Raw genomic sequence first — 22,726 nt, 5'->3', positions numbered from 1 at the left:
TCAACAGATCAGAGTGCAGACAAGAAGGATGTGTATTATCATCAGATATCCACCGTGCTTCTACACCTGCATTGCTTGCTGTTTGGGGTTTTAGGCTGGGTTTCTGTACACCACTGAGATATCAGCTGATGTACGAAGGGCTATGTAAATAAATTTGATTTGAAGTGAAATCTCAGTATGAAACTGACATTGTTAATATTAAGTGCAATATAGAGTGCAACAAAACCTTTCCAGAAGGTTTCTAACAGAGGCATGGATGAATCAATAGAACAGAACAGAACACTTGTTTGATCCTCAGTCAGTGAGGCAGTGAGAGCCATAGAAATAGAATGGAAATGTCCGTTCTAAAACAATTATATTTCTAGGTGATAGCATCACTGTCTTCAAGGTTCCAGGAGGAGACTCACATTGTTGACCCGCGTCCCATACATGACGATGACATCATCATTCCGTTGACCCTGTCCAGAGGCGGGGCGTTCCATTGGATCACCAGCATTGACTCGTTGAGCTGAACAGTCACGTTGTGGGGGTAGACTGACGGTACTGGGATGACAAGGGAAAAGAGTGGCAGAGCGGGTCACATACTCAAATATGATGTGTGATAATAGCAAACTGCACTGTTGGTTAGGTGCTTGTAAGTAAGCATTTCACAGTAAGGTCTACACTTGTTGTATGACGCATGTGACAAAGAAAGTTTGATTTGAACTAGAACTCACATAATACCGATTACTTTTGCCAACTCCGGCACAGTCGCATTGATGTGAACACTAAACTGTTGATTAATGTGCACGGCTCTTCACGGCTCCACAGTTCCATCACAGTTACTGAATATGGGGTAATGAAACAAATAAATCATTCTCAATATGTCTAGTCAACAAAGAACACAACTGGAGATGAGGCCACATTCGGGTCAACCCCTTCTGATGTTTCCCACACCATGAAAAGATTTCTGTCAGATGTGTTTGATAAAATATCCCCACTGGCAGCCTTAGTTAAGGGAGGACGTTGGAAGTGGCCCCACCCAGTACACTATTACTGCTCCTGATTCAGCTTCCTATGTGGCCACTCTGGAAGATATGCAAAGATAATATCAGACATATTCTGGATGTGACGCAGGTTTCACTAGGAACCCCGTCATGCAAAATATAATATGTTCTTCTAACAATTTCTGATCAATTAATTTAAAACTGCTTTCTTAATACTTATTGGGACGAGGGGGAAACTATCCCGGATCCAAACTGAGTTGCTCTCTTTTGTGAAGTGAAACAATAGTGAAATGTAACAATTCAACTTGGATCCAGGCTACAATAACAACACACTGCATCTTATGCTGAAGCAGGACCTCACACAGGAGCTACCATTTATGGGGTTAACTGAAGTTATGCTGATGCAGGACCTCACACAGGAGCTACCGTTTATGGGTTTAACTGAAGTTATGCTGATGCAGGACCTCCACAGGAGCTACCGTTTATGGGGTTAACTGAAGTTATGCTGATGCAGGACCTCACACAGGAGCTACCGTTTATGGGGTTAACTGAAGTTATGCTGATGCAGGACCTCACACAGGAGCTAGCGTTTAGGCAGTCAACTGAAGTTATGCTGATGCAGGACCTCACACAGGATCTAGCGTTTAGGCAGTCAACTGAAGTTATGCTGATGCAGGACCTCACACAGGAGCTACCGTTTAGGAGGTCAACTGAAGTTATGCTGATGCAGGACCTCACACAGGAGCTAGCATTTAGGAGGTTAACTGAAGTTATGCTGAGGCTGTCATGTTTTGTCATATATTGTCTTGTCCTTGTGCTTTCCCTTCTGATGCAGTTTCCCCCACAGGTCTTATTAGGTTCGCAGTTCCTTTTTCTATCCCTCACACTCCCCCCCTCTCTCTCAACTGAAGTTATGCTGATGCAGTTCCTGCTCCCAGCTGTTCCTCATTCTCTAACTCACTCATTTACTCTTTTCACACCTGTCCCCTATTTTGCCCTCTGATTAGAGTCCCTATTTCTCCCCTTGTTTTCCGCTTCTGTCCTGATGCGGACCTCACACATGATGTTAGGCTGTTCTGTGTCCTTGTCTCGCCCTGTCGTGTTTTGTCTCCTTCAGATGCTGCGTGTGAGCAGGAGGTGTCTTAGTCTGCTACGATGCAGGTGCCTTCACACAGAAGCAACCTGCAGTCAATGGTAGTCTCCAGTCTGTCCTCGTTACTACAGTGGATTTAAGTTTTTTCCTGTTTTGTTTTCTTCTTGATTTTTCCAGGATTATTACTTTTGTCATATACTGGAATAAAGACTCTGTTTTCGTTAAGTCGCTTTTGGGTCCTCATTCACCAGCATAACAGAGGCAGGATCTCACACAGGAGCTAGCATTTAGGAGGTCAACTGAAGTTATGCTGATGCAGGACCTCACACAGGAGCTAGCGTTTAGGCAGTCAACTGAAGTTATGCTGATGCAGGACCTCACACAGGAGCTAGCGTTTAGGCAGTCAACTGAAGTTATGCTGATGCAGGACCTCACACAGGAGCTAGCGTTTAGGCAGTCAACTGAAGTTATGCTGATGCAGGACCTCACACAGGAGCTACCGTTTAGGAGGTCAACTGAAGTTATGCTGAGGCAGGATCTCACACAGGAGCTAGCATTTAGGAGGTCAACTGAAGTTATGCTGATGCAGGACCTCACACAGGAGCTAGCATTTAGGAGGTTAACTGAAGTTATGCTGAGGCAGGATCTCACACAGGAGCTAGCATTTAGGAGGTCAACTGAAGTTATGCTGATGCAGGACCTCACACAGGAGCTAGCGTTTAGGCAGTCAACTGAAGTTATGCTGATGCAGGACCTCACACAGGAGCTACCATTTAGGAGGTCAACTGAAGTTATGCTGATGCAGGACCTCACACAGGAGCTAGCATTTAGGAGGTCAACTGAAGTTATGCTGAGGCAGGATCTCACACAGGAGCTAGCATTTAGGAGGTCAACTGAAGTTATGCTGAGGCAGGATCTCACACAGGAGCTAGCATTTAGGAGGTTAACTGAAGTTATGCTGAGGCAGGATCTCACACAGGAGCTAGCATTTAGGTCAACTGAAGTTATGCTGAGGCAGGACCTCCCACAGGAGCTAGCGTTTAGGAGGTCAACTGAAGTTATGCTGAGGCAGGACCTCCCACAGGAGCTACCGTTTAGGAGGTTAACTGAAGTTATGCTGAGGCAGGACCTCCCACAGGAGCTAGCATTTAGGAGGTCAACTGAAGTTATGCAGAACCCCATACAGGACAGTGTGCATGATGTATGCAGACTTGACAAGGCAATGACTTTGACAGGATGCTCATGCGACCTATGCACTCTCTATGCATGAAAACACAAGAGAAATCTCCCAACGGAGCCATGGCCTGGCTGCAGTGTAAAGGAGACATAATGACCTGAGTGGTTGAAACGTTGTCAATAATTATTCACATGGCAGCATATAATGCAGTGTACAGAGTCTCTTTTCACCTTGTATTGAACATTGATATCCAGGACCTGCTCAGACAATGGGTCGGTCTGTGCCCTAAATGGCACCCTATTCCCTGCATAGTGCACTACTTTCTTTACCAGGGCCAATAGCGCAGAGTGTATGTTACCCACCTCCTTCTGTAGAGTTGCTCTGGACCCAGGTCCTGACTGGCGATTGGCCGAGCTCATTGCTACAGGAGACACTAATGTTATACCAGGTCATGGCCTGTAACCCCGGGACATCACACTGGAAAGGAGGAGCTGTAGTGTTGATGATCCGAGCCAGCCTAACCTCTCCTCTCCTCTGGCTAACCTCTTTCACCTTGGATGGAGTGAAGGGTAAGATACAGGTTCTATGTTCATCACAACAGTAGCCTACTGTACACAGACATTTAGAATTTTCTTACAAAATACATTTGTGCAAAAATATCACAAAGTTGTTTAGGAACCACACTAAACAACCCTTGGGGAGGGATTCAAACAAACAGATAAACATTTGTTTCTATTCCGAACTGACTGATGCTGTCAGGAAACTGTACAGTGCATTCGGGAAGTATTCAAACCACTTGCCTGTTCCCACATTGTTACGTTACAGCCTTATTCTAAAACGGATTAAAAACAAAATCCTCATCAATCTACACACAATACCCCATAATGACAAAGGAAAAACAGGATTTTATAAAAATAAATATATATATCATATATAAATGTATATAAATATACATTATTCAGACCTTTTACTCAGTACTTTGTTGAAGCACCTTTGGCAGTGATTACTGCCTCGATTCTTCTTGCTGCAAGCTTGGAACACCTGTATTTGGGAGTTTATCGCATTCTTCTCTGTAGATCCTCTCAAGCTCTGTCAGGTTGGATGGGGAGCGTTGCTGCACAGCTATTTTCAGGTCTCTCCAGAGATGTTCAATCAGGTTCAAGTCCGGGCTCTGGCTGGGCTACTCAAGGACATTCATAGACTTGTCCCCAAGCCACTCCTGCGTTGTCTTGGCTGTGTGCTTAGGGTTGTGGTTCTGTTGGAAGGTGAACCTTCACCCCAGTCTGAGGTCATGAGTGCTCTGGAGCAGGTTTTAATCAAGGATCACGCTGTACTTTGCTCCGTTTTATCATTTTATTTCACCTTTATTTAACCTGGTAGGCTAGTTGAGAGCAAGTTCTCATTTGCAACTGCGATCTGGCCAAGATAAAGCAAAGCAGTTTGACACATACGATAACACATGGTTACACATGGAACAAACAAACATACAATCAATAATACAGTAGAAAAATCTATATACCGCATGTGCAACGGAGGTAGGATAAGAGAGGTAAGGCAATAAATAGGCCATGGTGGCAAAGTAATTACAATATAGCAATTAAATACTGGAATGGTAGGATGTGCAGACGATGAGTGTGCAAGTTGAGATACTAGGGTGCAAAGGAGCAAGATAAATAAATACAGTATGGGGATGAGGTAGACTGGATGGGCTATTTACAGATGAGCTATCTACAGGTGCAGTAATCTGTGAGTTGCTCTGACAGCTGTTGCTTAAAGCTAGTGAGGGAGGTAAGAGTCTCCAACTTCAGAGATTTTTGCAGTTCGTTTATCTTTGCCTCGATCCTGACTAGTCTCCCAGTCCCTGCCGCTGAAGAATATCCCAGAAGCATGATGCTGGCACCACCATGCTTCACCGTAGGGCCGTTGCCAGGTTTCCTCCAGACGTGACGCTTGGCATTCTGGCCAAAGAGTTCAATCTGGGTTTCATCGGAACAGAGAATCTTGTTTCTCATGGTCAGAGTCGTTAGGTATTACTAGGCAAACTCCAAGCGGGCTGTCATGTACCTTTTCCTGAGGGGTGGCTTCTGTCTGGCCACTTTACCATAAAGGCCTGATATGTGGAGTGCTGCAGAGAAGAGAGAACCTTCCAGAAGGAAAAGCATCTGCACAGAGGAACTCTAGAGCTCTGACAGAGTCACCATAAGGTTCTTGGTCACCTTCCCTGACCAAGGCCTTTCTTCCCAGATTGCTCAGTTTGGCTGGGCGGCTAGCACTAGGGAGTCTTGGCGGTTCCAAACTTCTTCCATTTAAGAATGATGGAGGCCACTGTCTCCTTGGGGAACTTCAATGTTGCAGAAATGTTTTTATACTTTCCCCCAGATCTGTACCTCAACACAATCCTGTCTCGGAACTCTGTGGACATTTCCTTTGACCTCATGGCTTGGTTTTGCTCTGACATGCACTGTCAACTGTGGGACCTTATATAAACAGGTGTGTGCCTTTCCAAATAATTTACCACAGGTGGACTTCAATCAAGTTGTAGAAACATCTCAAGGATGATCAATGGAAACAGGATGCACCTGAGCGCAATTTCAAGTCTCATAGCAAAAGGTCTGAATACTTATGTAAATACGTTTAAAAAATGTTTTTTTATAAAAATGTCTAAAAACCTGTTTTCGCTTTGTCATTATGGGGTACTGTGTTTAGATCGCTGAGGAATATTTTTCATTTAATCCATTTTAGAATAAAGCTGTAATGTAACAAAATGTGGAATAAGGCTAGGCGTCTGAATACTCTCCAAGTGCACTGTATTTGGGCTGGTGCTGTCTCTCTGTCATCATACATTATCTAGGCTGAGAGTGTGGGACATTGCTTTCCCTGATCTGGCAGGTAGTGAGTGGGAGGTGTGGGGCTATGCTTTCCCTGATCTGGCAGGTAGTGAGTGGGAGGTGTGGGACTTTGCTTTCCCTGATCTGGCAGGTAGTGAGTGGGAGGTGTGGGACTTTGCTTTCCCTGATCTGGCAGGTAGTGCGTGGGAGGTGTGGGGCTATGCTTTCCCTGATCTGGCAGGTAGTGAGAGGGCAGTGTGGAGCTTTGCTTTCCCTGATCTGGCAGGTAGTGAGTGGGAGGAGCTTTGCTTTCCCTGATCTGGCAGGTAGTGAGTGGGAGGAGATTTGCTTTCCCTGATCTGGCAGGTAGTGAGTGGGAGGAGCTTTGCTTTCCCTGATCTGGCAGGTAGTGAGTGGGAGGAGCTTTGCTTTCCCTGATCTGGCAGGGAATGAGTGGGAGGTGTGGAGCTTTGCTTTCCCTTATCTGGCAAGTAGTGAGTGGGAGGTGTGGAGCTTTGCTTACTCTGATCTGGCAGGTAGTGAGTGGGGAGAATCCATCGTGTCCAGGGGTCCAACTCAGAACTAGTTTGTTAGATTCATGTTTTATCACTGTGACCTCAGAGACAAGGGCTGGAATGACTGCAAATATACCGAACAGAATCATCACAAAAAAAATATTTAAAAAATGGTGGTATCCAATTGGTAGTTACAGTCTTGTCTCATTGCTGCAAATCCCGTAATAACTCGGGAGAGGTGAAGGTCGAAGGTCGTACATCCTCCGAAACACAACCCAACCAAGCCGCACTGCTTCTTGACACAATGCCCACTTAACCTGGAAGCCAGCCGCACCAATGTGTCGGTGGAAACACCATGCAACCGTGTCAGTGTGCACTGCGCCCGGCCCGCCACAGGAGTCGCTAGTGCGCGATGGGACAAGGAAATCCCTGCCGGCCAAACCCTCCCCTAACCCGGACGACAATTCTGATTTACTGAGGTATAGGGCACTATAATTGCTCTGACAGCTTGCCATGTCTGAATGTGCACCAAAAAATATCAAAGGCCATATTCACAAAGAGTCTCAGAGTAGGATGGTCTCCCTGTCCATGTTATCTTATTATTATCTTAATTCATACAGTTCAAAGTGTGGGAGGAGACTTTGTAGTCCAAATTACCTTTAATGTTGATGTTAGCCTCCCTGGAAGTTGTGACACCTTTCTTGTTGCGTGCCTCACAGTTGAACTGGGTATACTTGTCCACACCTGCAGATAAAAACATAATACATTAGCATGTTAATGGAATTGTACAGAAGGATATAGTAATGAGAAGTTTTACAATAATCATGCTGCCAATGTGAAGTTTAACTGTGGGTGTTTCTCAATATGCTTACTACCATACTCTACACTCTCATGCTCCTTGTACATTCTTGGAGGACGTTCTCGAGTCCATTCTGGTGAGGATGAGAGTATGAAGAATGCATAAAACATTACATTTGAGAAGCACTCACACTCCCCCTACTGTATTACTTCACACACTCTGCTTATGACCCTGGGCCCAGGACCTTGGGGGGCCCACGGTATACACAAAATGAATCATCCAATTTTGGACTTATACACATTTTATACAGTCCTTTCGGAAAGTATTCAGAACCCTTGATGTTTTTCACATTTTGTTATGTTACAGCCCTATTCTAAAATCTATTAAATATCAAACTACACACAATACCCCATAATAACAAAGCGAAAACATTTTTAAAAATATTTCTGCAGCATTGAAGGTCCCCAAGAACACAGTGACCCCCATTGTTCTTAAATGGAAGACGTTTGGTATCACAAAGAATGCTCCGACACCTGATGAAACCAAGATTGAACAGTTTGGCCTGAATGCCAAGCGTCACGTCTGGAGGAAACCTGGCACCATCCCTATGGTGAAGCATGGTGGTGGCAGCCTCAAGCTGTGGGGATGTTTTTTAGTGGCGGGGACTAGAAGACTAGTCAGGATCGAGGGAAAGATGAACAGAGAGAGATCCCTGATCAAAACCTGCTCCAGAGCGCTCATGTCCTCAGACTTTGGCAAAGTTTAACCTTTCAACAGGACAATGACCCTAAGCACACAGCCAAAACAACGCAGGAGTTGCTTCAGGACAAGTCTCTGAATGTCCTGCATCGGCCATAACCGTGAGTAGCCTATGGCTTCAACTTCATTAAGTGAGTCAGTGGCCTATTACATTTTAAAAAGCTCTGTGCCTATGATTTCCTAACCGGCCCTGACCTCCCCCTTCACTGAACCTTCCTCCAGCCAGGACAACAGCAATAGAGACAAAGAATTACACAAAGCAAACATTTTACTTCACAATTATCAGACAGCTACATGTATACCGTAATAATCTAGCTAGCCAGCTACTTTAACAGCCAAATGACCTTAAACTAAACTAATGTTTTGCAGATGTCAACAGACAGTAACGAGTAGATGTCAACAGACAGTAGCTAGTAGATGTCAACAGACAGTAGCTAGTAGATGTCAACAGACAGTAGCGAATAGATGTCAACAGACAGTAGCTAGTAGATGTCAACAGACAGTAGCTAGTAGATGTCAACAGACAGTAGCTAGTAGATGTCAACAGACAGTAGCTAGTAGATGTCAACAGACAGTAGCGAATAGATGTCAACAGACAGTAGCTAGTAGATGTCAACAGACAGTAGCTAGTAGATGTCAACAGACAGTAGCTAGTAGATGTCAACAGAGAGTAGCTAGTAGATGTCAACAGACAGTAGCTAGTAGATGTCAACAGACAGTAGCTAGTAGATGTCAACAGACAGTAGCTAGTAGATGTCAACAGACAGTAGTAGCTAGTAGATGTCAACAGACAGTAGCTAGTAGATGTCAACAGACAGTAGCTAGTAGATGTCAACAGACAGTAGCTAGTAGATGTCAACAGACAGTAGCTAGTAGATGTCAACAGACAGTAGTTAGTAGATGTCAACAGACAGTAGCGAGTAGATGTCAACAGACAGTAGCGAGTAGATGTCAACAGACAGCAGCGAGTAGATGTCAACAGACAGTAGCTAGTAGATGTCAACAGACAGTAGCTAGTAGATGTCAACAGACAGAAGCTAGTAGATGTCAACAGACAGTAGTAGCTAGTAGATGTCAGACAGACTAGTAGAGTAGCTAGTAGATGTCAACAGACAGTAGCTAGTAGATGTCAACAGACAGTAGCTAGTAGATGTCAACAGACAGTAGCTAGTAGATGTCAACAGACAGTAGCTAGTAGATGTCAACAGACAGTAGCTAGTAGATGTCAACAGACAGTAGCTAGTAGATGTCAACAGACAGTAGCTAGTAGATGTCAACAGACAGTAGTAGCTAGTAGATGTCAACAGACAGTAGCTAGTAGATGTCAACAGACAGTAGCTAGTAGATGTCAACAGACAGTAGCTAGTAGATGTCAACAGACAGTAGCTAGTAGATGTCAACAGACAGTAGCTAGTAGATGTCAACAGACAGTAGCTAGTAGATGTCAACAGACAGTAGTAGCTAGTAGATGTCAACAGACAGTAGCTAGTAGATGTCAACAGACAGTAGTAGCTAGTAGATGTCAACAGACAGTAGCTAGTAGATGTCAACAGACAGTAGCTAGTAGATGTCAACAGACAGTAGCTAGTAGATGTCAACAGACAGTAGCTAGTAGATGTCAACAGACAGTAGCTAGATGTCAACAGACAGTAGCTAGTAGATGTCAACAGACAGTAGCTAGTAGATGTCAACAGACAGTAGCTAGATGTCATCACAGTGGCTTGCGAAAGTATTCACCCACCCCTTGGCATTTTTAATATTTTGTTGCCTTACAACCTCTGAATTAAAATGAATTTTTGGGGTGTTTGTATCATTTGATTTACACAACATGCCTACCACTTTGAAGATGCAACACATTTTATTGTGAATCAAACAAGAAATAAGACAAAAACACTAAAAACTTGAGCCTGCATAGCTATTCACCCCCCCAAAGTCAATACTTTGTAGAGCCACCCTTTGCAGGAATTGAAGCTGCAAGTCTCTTGGGGTATGTCTCTATAAGCTTAACACATCTAGCCACTGGGATTTTACCCATTCTTCAAGGCAAAATTGCTCCAGTCATACCACATTTCTCAATTGGATTGAGGTCTGGACTTTGACTAGGCCGTTCCAAGATATCTAAATGTTTCCCCTTAAACCACCCAAGTGTTGCTTTAGCAGTATAATTAGGGTCATTGTCCTGCTCGTAGGTGAACCTCCGTCCCAGTCTCAAATCTCTGGAAGACTGAAACAGGTTTCCTTTGAGAATTTCCCTGTATATAGCGCCATCCATCATTCCTTCAATTCTGAACAGTTTCCCAGTTCCTGCCAATGAAAAACATCCCCACAGCATGATGCTGCCAACACCATGCTTCACTGGGGGGATGGTGTTCTCGAGGTGATGAGAGATGTTGGTTTTGCACCAGACACAGCGTTTTCTTTGATGGCCAAAAAGCTCAATTTTAGTCTCATCTGGCCAGAGTACCTTCTTCCATATGTTTGGGGAGTCTCTCACATGTCTTTTGGCGAACACCAAACCTGTTTGCTTATTTTTTTGGGTGACCCTCTCTTGGCAGGTTTGTTGTGGTGCCATATTCTTTCCATTTTTTAATAATGGATTTAATGGTGTTCCGTGGGATGTTCAAAGTTTCTGATATTTTTTTATAACCCAACCCCGATCTGTACTTCACAACATTGTCCCCGACCTGTTTGGAGAGCTCCTTGGTCTTGGTGGTGCCCCTTGCTTAGTGGTGTTGCAGACTCTTGGGCCTTTCAGAACAGGTGTATATATACACTGAGCTCCTGTGACGGATCATGTGACACTTAAATAAAGTCCACCTGTGTGCAATCTAACTAATTATGTGACTTCTGAAGGTAATTGGTTGCACTCAATCTTAATTAGGGGCTTCATAGCAAAGGGGGTGAATACATATGCACTTTACCATTTTTTATTCTTTAAAAAAAAACTTAAATAAGTTATTTTTTAACTTCACTTCACCAGTTTGGACTATCTTGTGTATGTCCATTACATGAAATCAACAAAATAGGAAAAATGCCAAGGGGTATGAATACTTTTGCAAGGCACTGTAGTAGGCAGATTTACATTATTTGTGGGTAGCTAGCTATCAATTCTTTGTGGCTCGCTAACTGAGAGTAGTAGTTAGCCAGTTCTCCCTATTGACATACTATGGGTTTGCAATCCATGCACACTACAGTGCGTATTGTAGGCAAGTAAAAAAATAACACTAACACAGAATGTATTTATTAACATTTTCAAGATACAATATTGTAGTCAGGCAACATATGAGATAAGAATGGGCAACCTTTCATTCCGAAGTCAGAGTTCATTTTCTCTCGCTTCAGCTCAAATAATGGCTGCCATTGATTTCAAAAAACGTTGTGTTGTTTTTTACGTGGTGTAAAAATACTTTTAGTTGAAGCTTGCATCGATGCATGCTATCAAAGCTGACTAGGTGAACAATCTGTCAATTGCTCCTGTAAATGACTCTGAATAGGAGCGTCTGCTAAATGACTAAAATGTCAAATGTAGTGTCTTATTCAGCTCTTCAAGTTCAACTCAACCACTGAAACTTTTACAAACAATACATGTATCATGTGCATACAGTACATAAACTACTGAAAGGCATTAGAAAATAAGTCAAGGGCTTGATAACATTCATGCTTCTACCGGCACAAACAGAAACCAATTTTATAGTGTCAGCTGCAAAATACACATATCAAAAAATGTGATGAAAGCCAACAAATGCCACATTTTCATTTCCCTCCCCTTCACTTAACTCCTGAAAGTGGATGTCTCTCATAATAGTTGATCATTGCAGTTTTTTACAATCTCTTACACACAAAATGTGGTACTTGAGGCACACTCAGTGAAACCATTAACTCATGTACCTGATCTTCAGACCATGTCTGCAAAACTGCAAGCACATTATCTGCTTTACAATCAGTTTGCAATTGTAAAACACACTTTTTGCAAAACACTAAACACAGTTCTCTACATTAGACACGTCATTCAAAACTAACAGGTCTTGTGGTTTGTTTGGAAAACACTGCCATTCCAAATGCCACACTCATTTACCAATTGCCTACACCCAGTGCCTACATTACCTACACCCAGTGCCTACATTACCTACACCCAGTGCCTACATTACCTACACCCAGTGCCTACATTACCTACACCCAGTGCCTACATTACCTACACCCATTACCTAACCCAGTGCTCACGTGTGAAAACACATAGCCAATTTATTCACTTAGAAATCAGAGATTGAGCACTATAAATAGGCTTCAGGTTGGCGTTCTTGGTTTGGACAACAATGGAGGCCAATTTTGGAGAGAGAGTCAGGGGAGTGATAGTATGAGTAAGTGGGGGATGAGGAAGAGGACCAGGACAAGGAGGGGGAAGAGGACGAGGAGTAGGGCAAGGAAGAGGAGGAAGGAGAACAATCACAGATGAGATCCAGGCCACTTTGGTTGACCATGTGGTCAACCATGGTTTGAGTTTCAGGGAGGCTGGGCAGAGGGTCCAGCTTAACTTGAGCCGCAAGTGTCATCCGGACATTTCGAAATGAGAACAGGTAAGTAAACCTACCCTCTATACCATGCTACTGTAGTTGCAGCACTTACAGCACTACAGTAACATTTAATTTCATATGAAATAATTATTGCACCCAAACCATTCACATCATGTTTTTGCATAATTGAAAAACAACCTTTCAATGGAGGAAGAAACCAGATATTCACAGCAGAGCAGGAACAACACATAGTGAATATGGTCATTTCAAACAACAGCATACGTTTACGACAACTGCAAAACCACATCATCACTGACAACACAACATTCAGTAACATAAATAGGGTGAATTTATCCGCACTTTGCCGTCTCCTGAAACGCCATCAGATTTGTATCAAGCAGCTCTACAAAGCCAAATTCTGACAGAGCGAAACAGCGCTATGAATACGTAAAAGTAAGCTATACGACCACTGTATTCCAGTGTATTGTGCTACATATTGACTGCTCTATGTCTATTCATACTGTCATACTGTCATGTTTTGTCTCGTCTGTTTCAGAGAGTTAAGGAACTAGATCATGACATTGTCTATGTTGATGAGGTCGGCTTTAACCTAGCCAAAACAAGACACGGGAAGAAACCTCATAGGACACCGCGCCATTGTCAATGTCCCTGGACAGCATCACAATGTGTGTAGCCATTAGTCAGAACGGTGTCCTTCCTGTTGAATTTGACCCCTTTTTTCTCCCCAATTTCATGGTATCCAATTGTTGTAGTAGCTACTATCTTGTCTCATCGCTACAACTTCCGTACGGGCTCGGGAGAGACGAAGGTTGAAAGTCATGCGTCCTCCGATACACAACGCATCCAGCCGCACTGCTTCTTAACACAGAGCGATTCCAACCCGAAAGCCAGCCGCACCAATGTGTCGGAGGAAACACCGTGCACCTGGCAACCTTGGTTAGCGCGCATTGCACCCGTCCTGCCACAGGAGTCGCTGGTGCGCGATGAGACAAGGACATCACTACCGACCAAGCCCTCCCTAACCCGGACGACGCTAGGCCAATTGTGCGTCGCACCACGGACCTCCCGGTCGCGGCTGGTTACGACAGAGCCTGGGCGCGAACCCAGGGACTCTGATGGCACAGCTGGAGCTGCAGTACAGCGCCCTTAACTACTGCGCCACCCGGGAGGCTTGTCCTTCATTGTCATGTTACTCTTGGTCCTTACAATACTGCCCACATTATCACGTTCCTTGACACCCTGCCTAATATCCTCATTCCCAATGACCAGAGGAATGGGCCAGAGCAGTCCAGGTTTGGTTCATTGACCATCTGCAAGCTTTGATGCTCAACCTGCCACCATATTCTCCATTTCTAAACCCAATAGAAGAGTTATTTTCGGAGTGGCGCTGTGGTGACATAGATGAGGGGGCATGCCATGCTAGGGCTGGATACGCCCCTCCAGATGCTACATCCCCCACTGTTAAGCCAGAGAGAACATCGCTTGTGATGTTGATGAGGTGCTGTGATCAGACCCAAATAGGAGACAGGATGCACCCTAATTGTTTTTTTCTTTATAGTAACAAACCTATTTGTTTATCTTGTACTGTATTTGTTTTGTCTGTTACTGTTCATCACAAAATCTAGATGAAAATACAACGCTTTGAGAAAGAAATACATAACATTTTTTCCACATTTCTGTTTATGTGCATTTCTGTTTATATTTGTGTAAAGTGCTATAAAAGTGGACTTCTGAATATGCAAAAGATACAAAATAGTGTTTTACATTTGTCACATCCATAGTTGTCGGTATAAGAGCTTTCATGCAGGTGAAAGAGGCAAAACATGGCGAAAACAGAGTCTTTAATCCAGTAAAGTACTTTCATCGAAATGAGGTGCTATGAACAGCAGGTGAAAGCAGGTTGTGGACTTCAATGCACACTGAACATGCAAAAGACACAAAATAGTGTTTTACATTTGTCACATCCATGTGTAGTTGTCGTGTATAAGAGCTAATCATTTGTTGTTTTGTATGTAGAATTGATGCAAAAACCCCATCTTGAGAAGAGTTAAAATAGCTTTGAATGAAGTGTTTGGTTTTGCAAGAGATGTGTGACGTTTTGGGGTTGTGTGTGTAGAGTCTAGAGAAAAGGAGCCTTAATTTCATCATGCTTACATCATGTGTAAGCAACTGTCAAAAACTGTAACAGAATACAGGACTGCATGTACTGTAGTGAGTAAAGTGTTAGTCACCATGAAAAAGGCTGATGAGAGCTGTGTCAGCTGGATAGGGGGAAGAGCTTTAGTGCTGAGTAGGCCTAAAGAGAATTAGTGGTTTGACTGGTGTGTTGTGAGTGTAGTAAGTGTCTTCACTGACATTTTCAACCTCTCCCTGACCCAGTCTAATACCTAAATAATAATTACCGCCCCGTAGCACTCACATCGGTAGCCATGAAAGTGTTTTGAAAGGCTGGTCATAGCTATTTATGCATAGTCACTTGACAAATGACCTCGATTAACCTGTACCCCCGCACATCGACTTGGTACCACCACAGAAGGCCCGTTGGAATGTTAGGTGTATGTCCACTTTGAATTTTTCCAAAGCAAGGAGTTAGTAAATACATCCAGCAGGATTGAAGCTGTTCAACCAGACAAACAAACTAACCTCCCACTACAAACAGTATGTCCACTTTGAAGTCTTTTTTCCAAAGCAAGGAGTTAGTAAATACATCCAGCAGGATTGAAGCTGTTCAACCAGACAAACAAACTAACCTCCCACTACAAACAGTCACTGTAGACCAGCCAGTGTACGGTCACACACACACACACAAACACACACAAACACACACAAACACACACACACACACACACACACACACAGTGTGGACACAACACACACACGTGGAATGGAACACACACACACACACACACACACACACACACACACACACACACACACACACACACGCATGTGACGAATAACATTTAATTTTATTTGATCAGTGTTTTGAGGGAGGAAAGGCTGCCCATAATAATAGTGGACTACCACCCTAGTAACAAAAGCTAAACAGGCCCCAACTTCAAATCAAAATCGAGTCTCGAAAGAAACTGTTTTGAGGGAGGAAAGGCTACAGGTAACATCCAGAGATGTGGATGTAAGCAACCATGCCAGCCTGCAGCCAGGCAGTCCCCAGACAGGCCCTCCCTGCAGAGCAGAGCGGGGTGGTTGGCCTTTCCGTGAATGAGGCTTTTAGCCAAGGGGCCATCCCCTGATCTGTCCATCGCCCTACAACCCCCATCACACACACACACACCCTAGCCACAGCACATGCTTGGCAAAATAACCACTCTGACCTTAAACCCTCCATCTCCCAGCAAGGGGATTTAACAAGAATGATTTGCTCCAGGGCACCAAGTAAATGAACTGCTGTAAATTGCATAGAACCAATATTATGTCATGTAACCTCAAGGTTTATGCTCACAACACTGCTCACCTTTAATCGTTAAGGCCCCTTTAGGGCCCCTTTAAGATTCAAACCAAAACTCATTTAGCATATCTCCAAAATGTTGTAGCCTTATTTAGTCTTGGCAGACAGCACATCCCCATTCATTAAACCACAGAAAAAAACACGTATCCTTGCAGAAGAAGCTTATGTTGACCCCTAACAGTATCAGATTCCTCCCCCACCAAGACTAACTGAAAGGATCCATTTCCCCCAACATGGTTATCTCAGTATATAGTCCACACATACACATTGGCAGTGTAAAAGCATGAGTGCGTCCGGTTGAAAGTGGTAACCCAGGGGGTTACAGTGCTGAAGTGACAGTGAAGATGGTGATACATCTATCGGTAGTAGCAGGAGAGAGACAGCGCAAGATAGGGAAATAGAGAGACGGGAAAGAGAGAGGGAGAGAGTTAGTGAGGGGGAGAACGAAACAGACACTGAGAATGCAGATAGACAGACTGACACCACAGTATTCAGACCTCCAACACAACTCTGCTACAGCTGAGTAGGACACAGCTCTGCACATTTTACACTGAAAAAACATTTCCCTTAATAGACCTATGTACAGATTTCCTTAAGGACTTGGGGGATTTTGTATATCCCACTAATGCCAGAAACCCCCACTCAACACAACCTACAGTACATTCGTGGTGTTATAAAGGAATGATTCAGGTGATCAAAGTTTAGAAATGGGCAACGCACAGAGTGGAAGTCTTTTTCTTTTAAGAGTTTTTCTAGGCCTTAGGAGAGAGGTTAAGCCTGTGTTCCAAATGGCACCATATTCTCTATGTAGTGCACCACTTTACATCATGTGCCCTATGTAGTGCACTACCTTAAATAAAACAAATGTAAAAGTTGGTTAACATATGTTATTGAAAGTGTAGTGAAATGCTTATGCTTCTAGATGCGACAGTGCAGCGGTATCTAACAGGTAATATCTAACAATTCCACAACAAAACCTAATACACACAATCTAGTAAAGGAATGGGATAAGAATATATAAGTATAAAATATATGGATGAGCAGTGACAGAGTGGCTAAGATGCAGTAGATAGTGAAGGACACAGAATACATTATATGAATATGAGATGAGTAATGCGAGATATGTAAACATTCTTAAAGTGACGTTATTAAATTGACTAGTTTTCCATTCATTAACGTGGCCAAGGATTTCAAGTCTGTATGTAGGCAGCCACCTCTCTGTGCTAGTGATCACTGTTTAACAGTCTGATGGCCTTGAGATAGAAGCTGTTTTTCAATCTCTCTGTCCCAGCTTTGATGCACCTGTACTGACTTTGGATGCAAGCAGGGTGAACAGGCAGCAGCTCGGGTGGTTGATGTCCTTGATGATCTTTTTTGCCTTCCTTTGACATCGGGTGATGTAGGTGTCCTGGAGGGCAGGCCGTTTGCCCCCGGTGATGCGTTGTGCAGACCGCACCACCCTCTGAGAGCCCTGCAGTTGTGGGCGGAGCAGTTGCCGTACCAGGCGGTGATACAGCCTGACAGGATTCTCTCAATTGTGCACCTGTAACAGTTAGCGAGGGTTTCCAGTAAAAAGCCAAATTTGTTCAGCCTCCTGAGGTTGAAGAAGCGCTGTTGTGTCCTCTTCACCACACTCTATGTGTGCGAGGACCATTTCAGTTTGTCGGTGATATGTACACCGAGGAACTTAAATGTTCCACCTTCTCCACTGCTGTCCCATTGATGTGAATAGGGAGGTGCTCTCTTTGTTGTTTCCTGAAGTCCACGATCATCTCTTTTGTTTTATTGACGTTGAGTGTGAGGTTATTTTCCTGACACCACACTCCCAGTGCCCTCACCTCCTCCCTGTAGGCTGTCTCATCGTTGTTGCTAATCAAGCATACCACTGTTGTGTAATCTGCAAACTTGATTATTGTGTTAGATGCGTGCATGGCCACACAGTCGTGGGTGAACAGGGAGTACAGACCATATTCCCTATGTAGTGCATCACTTTAGACCATATTTCCTATGTAGTGCACCTCTTTAGACCATATTCCCTATGTAGAGCACTACTTTAGACCATATTTCCTATGTAGTGCACCTCTTTAGACCATATTCCCTATGTAGAGCACTACTTTAGACCATATTTCCTATGTAGTGCACCTCTTTAGACCATATTCCCTTTGTAGTGCACCACTTTAGACCATATGCTGACTAGGATAACAAATCAGTCCACCTTCAGACTATCTGAAACCCAGAAAGAGGAGGTAATGGGATAATATTGGTGGCCACAGCTCAATACCTCACAAGAGCAAGAGATTGTATGTACATATATGTGTATTTTTGTGCATGCGCCTGTGCATGTGCCCATGTGAGTGTGCGCGTGTGTGTGCATGCTTGCATGTCTCCCTCTCTCTCCCTGACCTGGTACAGTGTAGTTACTGCGGGAGGTAAGGTACCCCATCTCAGGAACTCCGTTGCGTAGCCAACGGATTGTGATAGGATTCGGGGGACCCACCGCTTCACATGACAGGTTAAAGGGGCTGTTACAAGTTACGTTGATGTCATCTGGGTGTCTAGTGAACGTTGGTAGACCTAAACACACACACACACACCAGTACATGTTTGAGATGGACTACATTGCAGTCAGACTTGGCAGAATCACTGCTCTACAAGTCACCTTACATCCCAAATAACTACTCATTATGATCAATAACTACTCATTATGATCAATAACTACTCATTATGATCAATAATTACTCATTATGATCAATAACTACTCATTATGATCAATAACTACTCATTATGATCAATAACTACTCATTATAATCAATAATTACTCATTATGATCAATAACTACTCATTATGATCAATAATTACTCATTATGATCAATAACTACTCATTATGATCAATAATGACTCATTATGATCAATGTTACGGATACAGTTATCCTGTGTGTGTGTGTGTATCCTGTGTGTGTGTTTCTTTTCTCTCCTTCTCCCCTCACAGGTGAAAACCATCACTCCCCAATCAGACAACAATCAATCATCAATCAGAAGACACACCTCCTCCTACTTCCTATCCTATCACAGTTCCTTCCCCATGGTTTAAAAACCCCATCATTTGTTTGTTCTAGAGCTCAATCTCTAGCTCAATCTCTCTGTAAATGCCGTCTCTGTGTTTCACTCTTGCTTTGTGTCTTAACCTCTCTTTTGTTTAAAGCACCTCCATAGCACTTTGTCATCACCTGTGAGTATTGTTTTTGGTTATGGTGTTTGTTTGTTGCTGGTGGGAAAAAGGGGAAACCAAGACAAGTCGCCCATGGGCATACACTACCCGTAGGTGAACTTTGTTAAATACACTAGGTAGAACTGGGCGGACCACCCACTGTATTTTTGGTTAGTTAGTTAGCTGTTAAAGTAGGCTAGTCTAGCTTAGGGGTGTGTTTTTGTACATTTATTGTTTCTTTCCTTGGGTCCAGCTCAGCCCCTTTTCCTGCTTCCCCCCATTACCGTGTGTTTATAAATAAACCTAGAGTTTGACGGTAGATTTCTGTTGTCGTGGTTATTTCGTGCACACTTTTACTTTGTCACAATAATAATTTGCATGAGTTATGTTACGGGTCTCATTACCATCCCCCCTAGACTGTCGGGCCAAAAGGGATTCGTAACAATCAATAACTACTCATGATGATCAATAACTACTCATGATGATCAATAACTACTCATGATGATCAATAACTACTCATGATGATCAATAACTACTCATGATGATCAATAACTACTCATGATGATCAATAACTACTCATGATGATCAAGATCGGCAATTCTGCGCCAAACTGATCCCCTCAAATACATTCAATAATTTATGTTAAGAACCACTGGAAACTCTAGTCATAATTTAATGTCCTGGTATGATGTGGGGACTCACCTTCGACCTGAATGCTGATAGGCTGGGACTCTATCTCTATGTCATGGACTCTCAGTCCACACGGTAATCCCCAGCGTCAGCTCTTTGCACACGAGTTACGCTGAAACACACAAGTAGAGGTGAAATGTAGCAATCCTGACATTTCAGAACTTTTACATCTGATTTATAATACTGACTGCATTCACTTTTGTGTTTGTCTATCGATGCTCTGAAGATTGACTGTAGCTGAAAACTTGTCAGTTAGATCATTGCACATTTTTATAATTTAAGTATCCAACCGACCCAAATGATCTAGGTATCCAACTGACCCAAATGACCTAAGTGTCCAACCGACCCAAATGACCTAAGTGTCCAACCGACCCAAATGACCTAAGTGTCCAACCGACCCAAATGACCTAAGTGTCCAACCGACCCAAATGACCTAAGTGTCCAACCGACCCAAATGACCTAAGTGTCCAACCGACCCAAATGACCTAAGTGTCCAACCGACCCAAATGACCTAAGTGTCCAACCGACCCAAATGACCTAAGTGTCCAACCGACCCAAATGACCTAAGTGTCCAACCGACCCAAATGACCTAAGTGTCCAACCGACCCAAATGACCTAAGTGTCCAACCGACCCAAATGACCTGTCCAACCGACCCAAATGTGTCCAACCGACCCAAATGAAATGACCCAAATGACCTAAGTGTCCAACCGACCCAAATGACCTAAGTGTCCAACCGACCCAAATGACCTAAGTGTCCAACCGACCCAAATGACCTAAGTGTCCAACCGACCCAAATGAGCCGAGTATTAACGCTTTTTTTCTTCACATGCTGTGTCGGTCTTGGTCCCCTGCTCCCGCCACAGTTACCTGACAGTGGACAGCAGGGTCGTGACCCCGTGTGTGACGGCCTGTAATTCGTTGATGACCACCTGCAGGTTTTCAGCCAGCTCCATGGTGTTCTTCCACCACAGCACGGTGAGGTCCAGGTGGCTGTCAGGGACCTCGATGGAACAGTTGAACTTGGCGTCGTGCCCCTCTGATAGGTGCACCGATCCCACCGTGGGCTTGAACCTGGATGGGAAAGAATAGAAGTTGAGTCTAAATTGTAGGGTTGCACATGAAACACACCTCAACAAGATGTGCATATGGACCTCAGAGTTAGCACACAGATTGATGAATAAAAACCCATGGATATCTACTATCTACCTCAGCTTCTTGATGTCGTCCTGGCTGAGGTTGACCCTCGTGCTGTGGGCTGGTATGATGAGGGTCTCGGGAGGTACGGTGGGCTGGGTGGAGCGAACCTGACGTCCTGGCATGCTGGGGGAGACAGTGCCTCGGCCACGACCAGGTCCTCCAGAGACACGGTAAACATAGGGACTCCCATGATGCTCAGCTGTATGTGAGCAGGAAGGGATGGTCATTTCCAAAGCCTGTTACAATATTATAGACCATCTCTGTCATTTCTCCTACCTTAGATCAATAGTCAATATCTGGATATATTTCTCATAAAAACACCAAATAACATCACAGGGGGATTGGGGAATAATCTGCAGTTGAAACTAACATTTCAGTTCCCTATATTTAGATAGTCTTTCCCTCAGAGTTGGATCTACTCAAATGATTCAAGCCAGCCTAACTCAAATGGTACGGAGACTATACAGGATGAGGTGGAACAGAGTTCATTTTATATTCAGAACATTCACTAAACAGAGGAATCTCCCCAATATCTGGAGTATTTTAGTCATTTTCTGGGTCTCAGCCAAGTTACCTTTTTGTATAGCCTCATTCCATCTGTTTTTTCCATCTTGCTAACTGCTATGGTTGTTGTTGGCAAGACAGCACAAACAGACATGACCATAGGAGTTAGCAAGACAGCACAAACAGACATGACCATAGGAGTAGCAAGACAGCATAAACAGACATGACCATAGGAGTTAGCAAGACAGCACAAACAGACATGACCATAGGATTAGCAAGACAGCACAAACAGACATGACCATAGGAGTAGCAAGACAGCACAAACAGACATGACCATAGGAGTTAGCAAGACAGCACAAACAGACATGACCATAGGAGTAGCAAGACAGCACAAACAGACATGACCATAGGAGTAGCAAGACAGCACAAACAGACATGACCATAGGAGTTAGCAAGACAGCACAAACAGACATGACCATAGGAGTTAGCAAGACAGCACAAACAGACATGACCATAGGAGTTAGCAAGACAGCACAAACAGACATGACCATAGGAGTTAGCAAGACAGCACAAACAGACATGACCATAGGAGCACAAACAGACATGCAAGACAGCACAAACAGACATGACCATAGGAGTTAGCAAGACAGCACAAACAGACATGACCATAGGAGTAGCAAGACAGCACAAACAGACATGACCATAGGAGTAGCAAGACAGCACAAACAGACATGACCATAGGAGTAGCAAGACAGCACAAACAGACATGACCATAGGAGTAGCAAGACAGCACAAACAGACATGACCATAGGAGTTAGCAAGACAGCACAAACAGACATGACCATAGGAGTAGCAAGACAGCACAAACAGACATGACCATAGGAGTTAGCAAGACAGCACAAACAGACATGACCATAGGAGTAGCAAGACAGCACAAACAGACATGACCATAGGAGTAGCAAGACAGCACA

At 43.8% G+C, this 22,726-nt stretch overlaps 1 protein-coding gene across 2 annotated transcripts; it reads right to left on the bottom strand.

Moving 5' to 3' along the window:
* Positions 1–446: 446 nt before the first annotated feature.
* On the bottom strand, positions 447–21,789 carry LOC124037336 (tyrosine-protein kinase Mer-like). Of its 2 annotated transcripts, XM_046352045.1 has the most exons (7): positions 21,261–21,789; positions 20,922–21,125; positions 20,066–20,165; positions 7,257–7,343; positions 6,608–6,723; positions 3,619–3,808; positions 447–543 (listed from the first exon to the last, which is right to left on the bottom strand). In XM_046352045.1, the coding sequence occupies exons 1-3, from the start codon at positions 21,476–21,478 to the stop codon at positions 20,117–20,119; spliced, it is 471 nt and encodes a 156-aa protein (XP_046208001.1). In that variant the 5' UTR covers positions 21,479–21,789; the 3' UTR covers positions 447–543; positions 3,619–3,808; positions 6,608–6,723; positions 7,257–7,343; positions 20,066–20,116. The 2 variants fall into 2 exon arrangements, with proteins under 2 accessions (XP_046208001.1, XP_046208002.1); XM_046352046.1 differs by lacking the exons at positions 447–543; positions 3,619–3,808; positions 6,608–6,723 and adding an exon at positions 18,559–18,729 and having other exon boundaries at positions 7,223–7,343.
* Between the last annotated feature and the right edge of the window lie 937 nt (positions 21,790–22,726).

Source organism: Oncorhynchus gorbuscha, linkage group LG06 (assembly GCF_021184085.1).
Source record: "Oncorhynchus gorbuscha isolate QuinsamMale2020 ecotype Even-year linkage group LG06, OgorEven_v1.0, whole genome shotgun sequence".
Taxonomy (NCBI): domain Eukaryota; kingdom Metazoa; phylum Chordata; class Actinopteri; order Salmoniformes; family Salmonidae; genus Oncorhynchus; species Oncorhynchus gorbuscha.
This window is presented reverse-complemented; position numbering and strand designations above follow the sequence as displayed.